We start from the raw sequence: 11,057 nt of genomic DNA, 5'->3' as shown, positions 1-11,057 counted from the left end.
CTCCCTCTCCCAAGCCGGAGGGGTCCTGAGGTGACAGCGCCTGCAACTGAAATTTCAGCAGCGGGAGAAGATGGACAAGAGAAAGCTCGGGCGACGGCCATCTTCATCCGGTGAGAAAGGGTCGGAGGAGGGTTAAGCATATTGTCTCCTACCCCGGGCAGACAGACGGGAGGCGCTGGCTGCAGCTGGGGTTGCGGCCCGAAGCCGCGAGGGCGAGGGCGGGGGCGGGGAGAGGAGGGGGCGCGCACAATGGAAGGCTCCCGGGTCGTCCCCGCCCCTCGAGTCGAAGACCCGGTCCGAGCTGTCATCGAAGCCTCGGGCGCTCTTCACCTCGAAACCCCTTTTATTTTTTCCCTCCTCCCGCGAACACTTTCCTTGCGTCTCATCTGCCCATGGATCTTCCCGGTTGGCTTGCCACTCTCTGCCACGCCTTCCTCGTAATTCCATCAATGTTCCAATTTCATTTCGGCTTCTCAGCGCCTGACCCCACTTTGCTCTCTTCCTTTGCTTCTCGACTTTGCGTCCCTTCCCCTCTCCCTCCTCTTTCCCTCAGCAGGTAGCTGCTGCTGGGGAGGAAAGGTGGGGCTTGCGAACGGAGACTCCTTTTCTTTGATACAATGCCTCGCCGGGTCTCGTTCTGCTGAACAGGCCCGCCTAATAGCCTTTTTCTTTTCCAGCCTCCCCTGCGTCTTCCAAAAGTGATTGGAAAGTCAAACAAAGGATTTGAAGTCGTGCTTTCGTTGTGTTTTTATTTTCAGCATATTTTTGTTTTGGAAATTACTTTGTTTTAAATGACTATCTTCAGTTTTGTGTACAACGTCTTGGAAACAAGAAGGTGGAGTTATAAAGACGTGAGGTAGAGTTCCTCCCAGTCGAGAAGTTTTTGTCAAACATTTCATCCATTAAGGGGTCCTCAAGTCCTTGTGTTAAGTCCTACGGGTGGTAGGAGGAGAGGACGAGGACTCACATGCGTACAGTCCACAAACGAACGCCCAATGAATCAATTTCATTTCATTTTTCTGTTTCTTATGGTACCGTTGATTTCTGCAGAAACATTGTTGACAATTCCAAATTTATTTAGGAGTGCCCTGTGGCAGTGCATCTCAAACTTCTTTCAGCCTTAATTGCAAAGGAGAGTGATTATGGATCTCTGGGGACACTACTTGAAGCAGTTGAAAACCTGAAATCCCTTTTCATATGCAACCAGTGTTAGCGATTTTGGTGTGTATTCTGGAGATAGTAGTTTTCTCCTTTGAAAGCACATGTATAAATGATATATGTGTATGTTTATACATACATGTAGGTATATGCCTTCAACTGATGTTTGTTTTAATAGTCTCCACCCCGCACCAAACCTCTAAGTAAAATGGACACATTAGGAAAATGCACAGCGCTTAGCTGGCGTCATTTGCGTGCTTCCTAACACAGAACTCTAGGTATAATCCTATCTTCCTTTGAGATGCACAGCTTTTTAAAAATAAATGCATTTCATCTACGTTTAATACATTTTTGGGGAGGGAAGGTAAGATATTTGCCTTGTACTTCAACAAGTCACATTCCCCTTTACCTGATTACACTTAGATTTATTTATTTGTCACAGTAACTTGATGTAAGTAGTTGTGGGAAGTGGATTTTGATAATAAAGCTGTTTATCCTTAAAAGACATTGATATTTATGTTAGTTATATGTCTGGAGAGCGTTTTCTTTTTCTCATGATCTCTCTTTTGGAGCTGTCCTTTCTGAAAAATAAGTATAATAAAATCCATACCCAAATCTAATGTTACCTAGCCGTTCTCCAGTATGCCGCTAATTTTAAGATGTGCACAAATTAATTTTTAAGTATGCTTCCGCTTTTCTTAATAGTGTATATTTAATTTCCTGATATAAATTCTCAGAAATAAAACACGATCAGCCGGTTGAAAGATTCCGTGTAATGGTTGTATGCATGCAGTTGCCATTTCATTGTAAGTTGTTGCTAATTGGAACCCAAATGAAGTGACTTTTTTTTTTTTTTGAGACCAGAGTCTCACTCTGTTGACCAGGCTGGAGCTCAGTGGCGCAGTCTTGGCTCACTACAACCTCCGCCTCTCGGGTTCAAGCGATTCTCCTGCCTCAGCCTCCCTAGTAGCTGGGATTACAGGTACCCGTCACTATGCCTGGTTAATTTTTATACTTTTAGTAGAGATGGGGTTTCACCATGTTGGCCAGGCTGGTCTCGAACTCCTGACCTCAGGTGATCCACCCGCCTCGGCCTCCCAAAGTGCTGGAATTACAGGCGTGAGCCACCGCACCCGGCCATGACGTGACATTTATAGTCATCAAAGTTTCCTAAATACACAGAAGAGTTTGATTAATAAAACAGGAAGAAGAGGTAGAAGGAGGATGGGTAGCAGTAGAAAGATAAAATAAAACACAAAATTTGAAAGTTTTGTCTGTGAGACTACATTAGGCTGCCCTAAACTATCCCCTAAACAAGGAAGAACTGTAAAATGTTCACAGTGTACTGCTCAAAACTTTTTCAGCTGCAAATAGCAGAAACCCAATTCCAGCTGGTTTAAGCTAAACACATGTATTTGTGACTCACATAACTGATAACTATAACATTAACAGCAGTATATTACATGGTGATACACATTAAAAGATGGCTGGCATCAGAGACAGGTTCACTGAAGTTGAATGATAAAGTGTGTGGGAGTAAGGGAGAATGACCATTAAAAGGGTTAACAAAAATATAGCACAGATAAATTAGAATCATAGACTGCAATTTTCAAATGAATTTTTTGAATCAAAATAGGAAATGTCAAGTAAATTTGAACCAACTTTCAACTGATTGCTTCAGGCAACATTCTTGGAGACCTGTGTCACTCTCATTTGCAGTTAAGGATACGTATGTTCTTTAAGTACTTAGGCACTAGACACTGTGCTAAGAACTTTGGAAACTTCAGTATTTTCAAAAGCCTTATAAAGTAATTGTTTTTCATTTACAGATGAGAGAACTGGAATTTAGGGGCAGGATAAAGATTAGTAATAGCTACTAAGAAACAAGATTCAAAATGTGGTCTCTAATTATAAGATCTATAGTTTTAACTTCATTTACTGCTACTAGTGTCCCTGATGGTATAACTGTCTTAAATCTTTCAGTAGGTTCAGGTGATGTTTACTTTGCATTGAAAGTGTAATGAATGATAATTGAAGCTCAAGATGAGAACTTACAATTAGTTATGATAAAGCTGCATTATTTTAGAGATCTTAGTTGAAGTCATTGGAATGAATGGAATTGCCCACAAAAATAATATAGAGTAAGGAAGGTCTTAAATCACATACAACTAATTTCAAAGTAGGTAGGAAGAGATACTACTAACCAGTTAGGTAGATTAGGAATGTGACAGGTTTGGGAAGATAGGGAGGAGAGTAAAAAAGAAATGTTAGCATTTCAGAGAGTTAAAGTAGCATGAGGGTGCTGGATTTGGCAATTAGGAGGCCACTTTTACTGATGGTAAGAGTGGTTAGTAGACTAGTAGACAAAAGTCAAATTTCAAAAGGCTAGACGAATGATGGCGGTGAGGAAATGGGGGAGCAAAAGTAAGCTGAGAAAATGAGATGGGAAGGAAAGATTTCTAGAACAAGCTTGAGTAGGAAATTAGGTAGAAAGGCTTGTTTTTTCTTAAGATTGTGAGAGACTTAAATCAGGTTGGTAGGGAGCAGGAAAGGGGTAGAGAGGGAAAGATTGAATATGTATCAGGTAGGAGATAATGGAGTGAGGTCCTGGAAGAAATGGGAGAGATGGATGGCGTCAAAGAACAGTTTGATGAGACATAGGGAAAGGAGAAAAGATGGATAAAGATATAGACATATCTTGGGACTAAAGATACTGCAGTTATGGCTTCTAAATGAAATAGTAAGGTAATCTTTAGAGAAAGGGGCTTTTAAATGGTACTGGGAATGCAAGATAGGTCAATTAGGGATGAATACATATTAAGTACTCTTGCAGTCTTAGTTAAAACAAGTGTGAGTTTTATAGTAGTTGGAGCTCTAAATACTTTGTGACTTAGTAGTGCCAAGCAGTACAGAAGCAAGAGTTTGCAAAAAAAATGAGTTTAATTTTACTTAGAATTAAAGGGTGTGGCAAGATGTAAGGGCAAAGAGTGGATTTAGTGGGAGTGAGGAAGACAGTATATAGAATGAAAGGCTTGCATTTGAGAACTTGAGAGTTTTCCTTAAAGGCATTCTTGAATGCATATTGCTGAAATGGAGATATTTAGAAGTTTGTACCATTAAATGAAGATGATTCCATTGTTTTGAGTGAGTTGGTTAATGGATGTTTTAGTGCTTCAGAATGATGGTGAATTTTGATCATACTTAAACTATGAACCAAGAATCAGTATTCTAGACATGGAGAGGATCTTGGGTCAGTAGATGGCAGTCATAAATATGGGCAAGGGAATATATCAATGTTTTTATTTTTGAGATGGAGTCTCCAGGCTGCAGTGCAGTGACGTGATCTCAGCTCACTGTAACCTCTGCCCCCTGGGTTCAAGCGATTCTCCTGCCTCAGCCTCCTGAGTAGCTGGGACTACAGGTGCTGGGACTACATGTGCATGCCACCATGCCCAGGTAATTTTTGTATTTTTAGTAAAGACGGGGTTTCACCATGTTGGCCAGGATGGTCTCAATCTCTTGACATCGTGATCCACCCGCCTTGGCCTCCCGAAGTGCTGGGATTACAGGTGTGAGCCACTGTGCCCAGCGGGGAATGTCTCCAATTTATGTCAATTTTAAAGGAGGAATTATTGCAATAAAGTTAGAATATTAATGGGAGATGGTGGTGGTGGGGAAGAAAATTTTTTTTTGTCTCCCCCCTACAGGAAACAATAGAGATTGTTAATCTCTACTTCTGTTTTATAAGTAGGAGAGTTTTAACAAAGTAATATAGCTAATAAAAAGCTAGGATTTAGTTAACCTAAGGTGGAGGAGAAGTTCAAAGAAAATATTCAAAATTTAAGGAAACTGTATTGACTTTGGAAAAGAATTTAGTAAACTAGGGAAGAGTTGGAGAAGATGTAGATGAGGGGGTAGAATTGAATTATATGAGGTGTGATAATAAGAAGGTGATAGGCTATAGAGATTGACATCTTGGTGGTGATTCCTAGGCCTGATGATGGAAGGCAGAGGATTGAAAAGTAAATTAAGGGGGCAGGGTAACACAGAGAATGGGTTATGAATAAGATTGAGTAGCTCCAAAGATCCAGACTAGAATTCTGTTATAATGCCTTCCTGATGAATAACTTTCATTTGGGTTTTCAGTAGTTTATGAATCTGGCTGATGTGGGCTGCTTCATCCTAGTTTGTGTGTGCTTGTATTGGTAAATCACCCTTGGGTTGTACCTGGCTCCACCCATTTCTGCCTGTCTAAACTTTATTCTTCAAAGCCCAGTTCTTTTTTTTTTGAAATGGGATATTGCTCTGTTGCCTAGGCTTGAGTACAGTGGCATGATCATAGCTCCCTGCAGCCTTGAACTCCTGGGCTCAAGCTATCCTCCTACCTCAGCCTGCCGAGTAGCTAGGACTGTAGGCACACACTATCACGACTGGCTATTTAAAAAAAAAAAAAAAAACTTAGTTTTTGTAGAGATGGGGTCTCACTGTGTTACCCGGGCTGGTCTTGAACTCTTCGCCTCAAGCGATCCTCCCACCTTGACCTCCCAAAGTGCTGGGATTATAGGCATGCGCCACCATGCCTGGCCCAAGCTCAGTTCAGTTGTGCCTTTCCAAGAACCATTTTCTTAACTCAAACTTAAATTTATACCTGTTTCTGCACTTCTGTGGGTCTTTATGCCTCTTATATGATGTTTATCAGATTCCATCATATATTCTAGCTTGCTGAGTTGTCTAATGTCTACTGCTATACTATTAACACTGTGACAGGGACTGTCATTAATTTTATTTCCCCATAGCATCCAGTATGCCTAGAGTGTACTGGTTTAGAGTATCATCTCTGGAGTATGACCAGTGATGGATCACTGTGGTAACATTGGGCAAGTTATTTGGATCCCTCAAACCTTAATTTCTTAATCTATCAGATGGAGATAATACATTATTGATTTCATGATGTCAGGATTAAGGAAAATAATTTGTTTACAGCACTTAGCATAATGCCAGGCAATGATAATTACTATTATGTCAAATAAATAGGCTGGGTGCGGTGGCCCATGCCTGTAATCCCAGCACTTTGGGAGTCCAAGGTGGGCAGATCACTTGAGCTCAGGTGTTGGAGACCAGCCTGGCCAATATGGTGAATCCCTCTCTCTACTAAACATATAAAAAATTAGCCAGGCATGTCCTTCCTGTAGTCCCAGGTAGTCGGGAGGCTGAAGCAGGAGAATCACTTGAACCTGGGAGGCAGAGGTTGCAGTGAGCTGAGATCATGCCACTGCACTCCAGCCTGGGTGACAGAGCAAGACTCCATCTCAAAAAAAAAAAAAAAAGAATAAATAAGTGACTGAATGGGAAAAGTTATGCTTTTAATTTTTTGACTCGTATATTTAGAATGAGAGTAATTGGAGAGATTTTCCTATATGCTAATACTAAAATACTGCAGTCTCCTAAAGGGAGATACTTGACTATAAAATGTTACAGTTACCATTTCTTTTGTACCAACTGTATGTTAGACGTAATGCTAGATGCCTTAATATAGACTATCATACTTTAATCTTAACAATTAAAAAGGCATGTATTCTCTCCCGTTTTACAGATGAGAAACTGCGACTCAAAGAAGTCACAACTAGTAAGCCAAGATACAAATTTGGGTTGTCTAGCTTTAAAATATATACTCTTAAGCATGATAACTATACCATACAGTCTCAAGTCGAGGCACATTGTATGCTTGTTTAAACACTCCAGAGCTAACCTGGTATAAGATGGACCAAGTCAGTTATAAAAAAACTGTAAATTTTTTTATTAGACAAAGTTGGCCAAGAAAAAAAAACATAAACATTTGGGAATTCATAATAGCATTACTGAAAGGAAATAGCGGAACAAAACAGGATGGAAGCACTTTTAACCCAATGAGATATTTTGGGGATATAAATTTGTAAATTCAAATTTAAGGAACTGATATTCCTTTAAAAAATGATATATTCTTTTATTTTGTATAAATTTAAGGGGTACAAGTACAGCTTTGTTATGTGGGTATATTGTGTGGTGGTGAAATCTGGGCTTTTAGTGCAATCATCAGCTGAATAGTGTACCCATTAAGTAATTTCTCATCCCTCACTGTACTACTCCCAGCCTTCCAAGTCTCCAGTGACTGTTATTCCACACTCTGTGTCCTCGGGTACACACATTATTTAGCCCCTACGTATTATAGTGAGAATATGTGGTATTTGACTTTCTGAGTTCTTCTTTTTTTTCTTTTTTCTTTTTCTTTTTGAAATGGTTTCGCTCTGTTGTCCAGACTGGAGTGTAGTGGTGCAAATATGGCCCATTGCAGCCTCAGCCTCCTGGGCTCAAGCGATTCTCCCACCTCAGCCTCCCAAGCAGCTGAGACCACAGGTGGTGTCACTGTACCCAGCTAATTCAAATAAATATTTGTAGAGACAGGGTCTCACCATGTGGTGCAGGCTGATCTCAAACTTCTGGGCTTGAGCAGTCACCCTGCCTTGGCCTCCCAAAGTGTTGGGAATATAGATGTGAGCTTCTAATCTGAGTTGTTTCACTGAAGATGAAGGTTTCCAGTTCTGTGTTACTGTAAAAGACATGAGTTCATTCCTTTTTCATTCCCGAATAGTATTCCATTGTGTATATATAAATAAGTGTTTTGTTAAATTTAAAATTGACTACAAAATGAATTTCTACAGGATAAAGACTTTCTTATCACTTATTTAAAAAATTCTTTATTTTTGGTAGTCAACTTGAGTACTAGTTTATTGAAATTTGAAGTTGTCAAACGCTTAAATATAGAGGTGAAAATATATATATATATATTTTTGAGATGGAGTTTTGCTCTTGTTGCCTAGGATGGAGTGCAGTGGCGTGATCTTGGCTCACTGCAACCTCTGCCTCCTGGGTTTGAGCGATTTTCCTGCCTCAGCTTCCTGAGTAGCTGGGATTATAGGTGCCTGCCACTATACCCAACTAGTTTTTTTTTTGTATTTTTAGTAGAGATGGGTTTCCCCATGTTGACCAGGCTGGTCTCGAACTCCTGACCTCAAGTGACCCAACCACGTCGGCCTCCCATTAGTGCTGGGATTACAGGCATAAGCCACTGCACCTGGCCCGAAAATAATTTTTTAGATCAGGAAAACATTACATGGTTCATATAGTGAAACTAATGCTGTGTATTATGAACTTAGAATAAATCATTTCAGCAATATAGATTTTTTGGTAGTCTATATTTCATTAGTTATTATTTCTGATTTTAAGTACCATATAGTACACATATCTTTAGTATATAGTTCAGTGGCTTTTTTTTTTTTTTTTTTTTTTTTTTTTTTTTAATTTGAGACAGTGTCTTGCTCTGTTGCCCAGGCTGGAGTGCAGTGGTGCCATCATAGCTCACTGCAGCCTCAACTTCCTGGTTCAAGTGATCTTCCCACCTCATCCTATTGAGTAGCTGGGAGTACAGGTGCACACCACCACACTTTTTTATACAGATGGGGTTTCACCATTTTGCCCAGGTTGGTCTCAAACTCCTGAGCTCAAGCGATCTACCCACCTCAGCCTCCCAAAGTGCTGGGATTATAGGCATGTGCGACCATGCCTGGCCCCCGTCACTGTTTTAACTAGTGTTACCATAGGTTTATTTTAACTCTCCTTGAATTTCAGAGAAATAGAATCATATACTCTTCTGCATCTGGTTTCCTTTAAGCTTGCCTGAGTGATATATCCATATTGTGCATAGCAGTAATTCATTATCTTTTAGTGCTGTATAGTTTTCCATTACATGAATATGTTTATCCATACTTGGATATTTGGATTGTTTCCAGTTTTTGGATATTAAGAACAAAAATACCTGAATATTCTTATTTCTGTTGGTTATTTATCTAAAAGTGTAATTGTTGGATATTGCATAGGCAGGTGTCTAACTTCAGTAGATGCTGGTGAAGCACTACTCTTAGCAAGAGCATATGAGTTCCACTCTCTCACCAATACTTGGTGGTGTCAATCTTTTTACTTTTACCCATTCTAAAGGCTGTTTAATGGTTTTCATTGCCATTTTAATTTCGCGTTTCCCTAATGATTATGAAATTGAGCACCCGTTTATGTGTTTATTGGCCATTTGGATATTCTTTTTTGTGAAGTGCCTATTCAGACTTTTGTCCGTTTTGAAGATAGGATTGTCTTGCTTTTGCTTTAGGAGTTCTTTATATATTCTGGTTATGAATTCTTTGACAAATGCATGTATTATAAGTATTTTTCTTTTAATCTTGACATGCCTTTTCACTCTTGATGATTTTTGATGAACAGAAGTTCTTTTTTTTTTTTAATCTGAGACAGGGTCTCACTCTGTCACCCAGGCTGGAGTGCAGTGTTGCAGTCATGGCTCACTGCAGCTGTAACTTTTCAGGCTTTAGTGATCTTTCCATCTCAACCTCCTGAGTAGCTGGGACTACCTGCATGTGCTTTCATATCCAGCTAATTTTTTAACATTTTTGTAGCGATGGGATCCCACTGTGTTGCCCAAACTGGTCTCGAACTCCTGGGCTCAAGTGATCCCCATGCCTTGGCCCCAAAGTGTTGGGATTACAGGCATGAGCCTCTGTGCCTGACCTTTTCTTTTTTTCCTTTTTTCTTTCTCAAAGCGAATCCAGGCCAGGCGCCTTGGCTCACTGTAATCCCAGCACTCTGGGAGGCCGAGGTGGGCGGATCTCCTGAGGTTGGGAGAGCAGCCTGACCAACATGGAGAAACCCTGCCTCTACTAAAAATACAAAATTAGCCTGGCGTAGTGGCACATGCCTGTAATCCCAGCTACTCGGGAGGCTGAGGCAGAAGAATCTCTTGAACCCGGGAGGCAAAGGTTACGGTGTGCCAAGATTTGCGCCATTGCACTCCAGGCTGGGCAATAAGAGCAAAACTCAGTCTCAAAAACAAAACAAAACAGAAAAACCCCACTAATCCAGTGTGGTTCTTTATTTTTCTTTCATGTCAGATGGGTAATGTTCTGACATGGTAACAAGGTTCAAGGTGCCACATCTCACAGGTGCGTGTGAACACCCAGGCATCATGCTCATGAGCTACAGTAGGATCAGAAGTTCTTAATTTTAATGAAGTACAGTTTGTTAATGTTTTCATTTGTGGTTAGTACTACTTGTGCCCTCTCTGAAAAATCTTTGCCTACCCAAAGGTGATGAAGATATTCTCCTATTTAAATCTAGATACTTTGTTTTTATCTTTGACATTGAAATCTATGATTCATTTCAAATTAATTTTGTGTATGGTGTGAGGTAGTCAAGGGTGTTATTCCCCCATTTGGTTATCAAATTGCCTCAGCATCATTTATTTTGAAAATCATCCCTTTCCTATGGAATTGCAGTCATGCATTTGTCACAAGCAGGTGACAATCTATATATATCTCTGCCATTTATGTTTTTAGTAAAATCTGTGATATATTCCAGTAGACTATAAGTTCCAGGAAAGTTTGGAACTTTTGCCTAATTTGCCTACTACACTGTACTCATTGCCTAGCACAGTGTCAGGGCACATAATAGACATTGAATTAATATTTGCTGATTGGAAGTTAGGACTCAGAAAAATCCACAGCAAGTCTGAAAAAATGTTGGTAAGTAAAAGACAGTTAAACTGTTCCCAGTTACACAGCATGCTTAGATATGTAGTAGAACTGGAAGTGTTTTTATAGAATATTCTCAACTTCTAACTTCTAGAATTTCACCTGCTTCTACCTCCCCCCATTATAATAATTTGTCTGATCAAATGGTTCTACTACTAGGTGTGAGGTCTTTGGCCAGGGAATTTGTTTAGTTCTTAGAGCCAAGTTTTCCTCTTTCTTTTCTATTTGTGTGTGTGTGTGTGTGTGTGTGTGTGTGTGTGTGTGTGTGTG

At 40.1% G+C, this 11,057-nt stretch overlaps 1 protein-coding gene and 1 non-coding gene across 2 annotated transcripts in view; one reads left to right on the top strand and one right to left on the bottom strand.

Moving 5' to 3' along the window:
• Positions 1–11,057, top strand: part of SENP7 (SUMO specific peptidase 7) — a 199,254-nt gene continuing 188,197 nt past the window's right edge. The window contains exon 1 of the mRNA XM_025374920.1: positions 1–110. Coding sequence (XP_025230705.1) covers positions 71–110 — 40 coding nt within the window. The 5' untranslated portion in view covers positions 1–70. The remainder of the gene's footprint in view (positions 111–11,057) is intronic.
• Positions 10,143–10,245, bottom strand: LOC112619962. The gene has a single exon (XR_003118433.1). It is a non-coding gene; the product is annotated as a small nucleolar RNA U13 (small nucleolar RNA).

Source organism: Theropithecus gelada, chromosome 2 (assembly GCF_003255815.1).
Source record: "Theropithecus gelada isolate Dixy chromosome 2, Tgel_1.0, whole genome shotgun sequence".
Taxonomy (NCBI): domain Eukaryota; kingdom Metazoa; phylum Chordata; class Mammalia; order Primates; family Cercopithecidae; genus Theropithecus; species Theropithecus gelada.
This window is presented reverse-complemented; position numbering and strand designations above follow the sequence as displayed.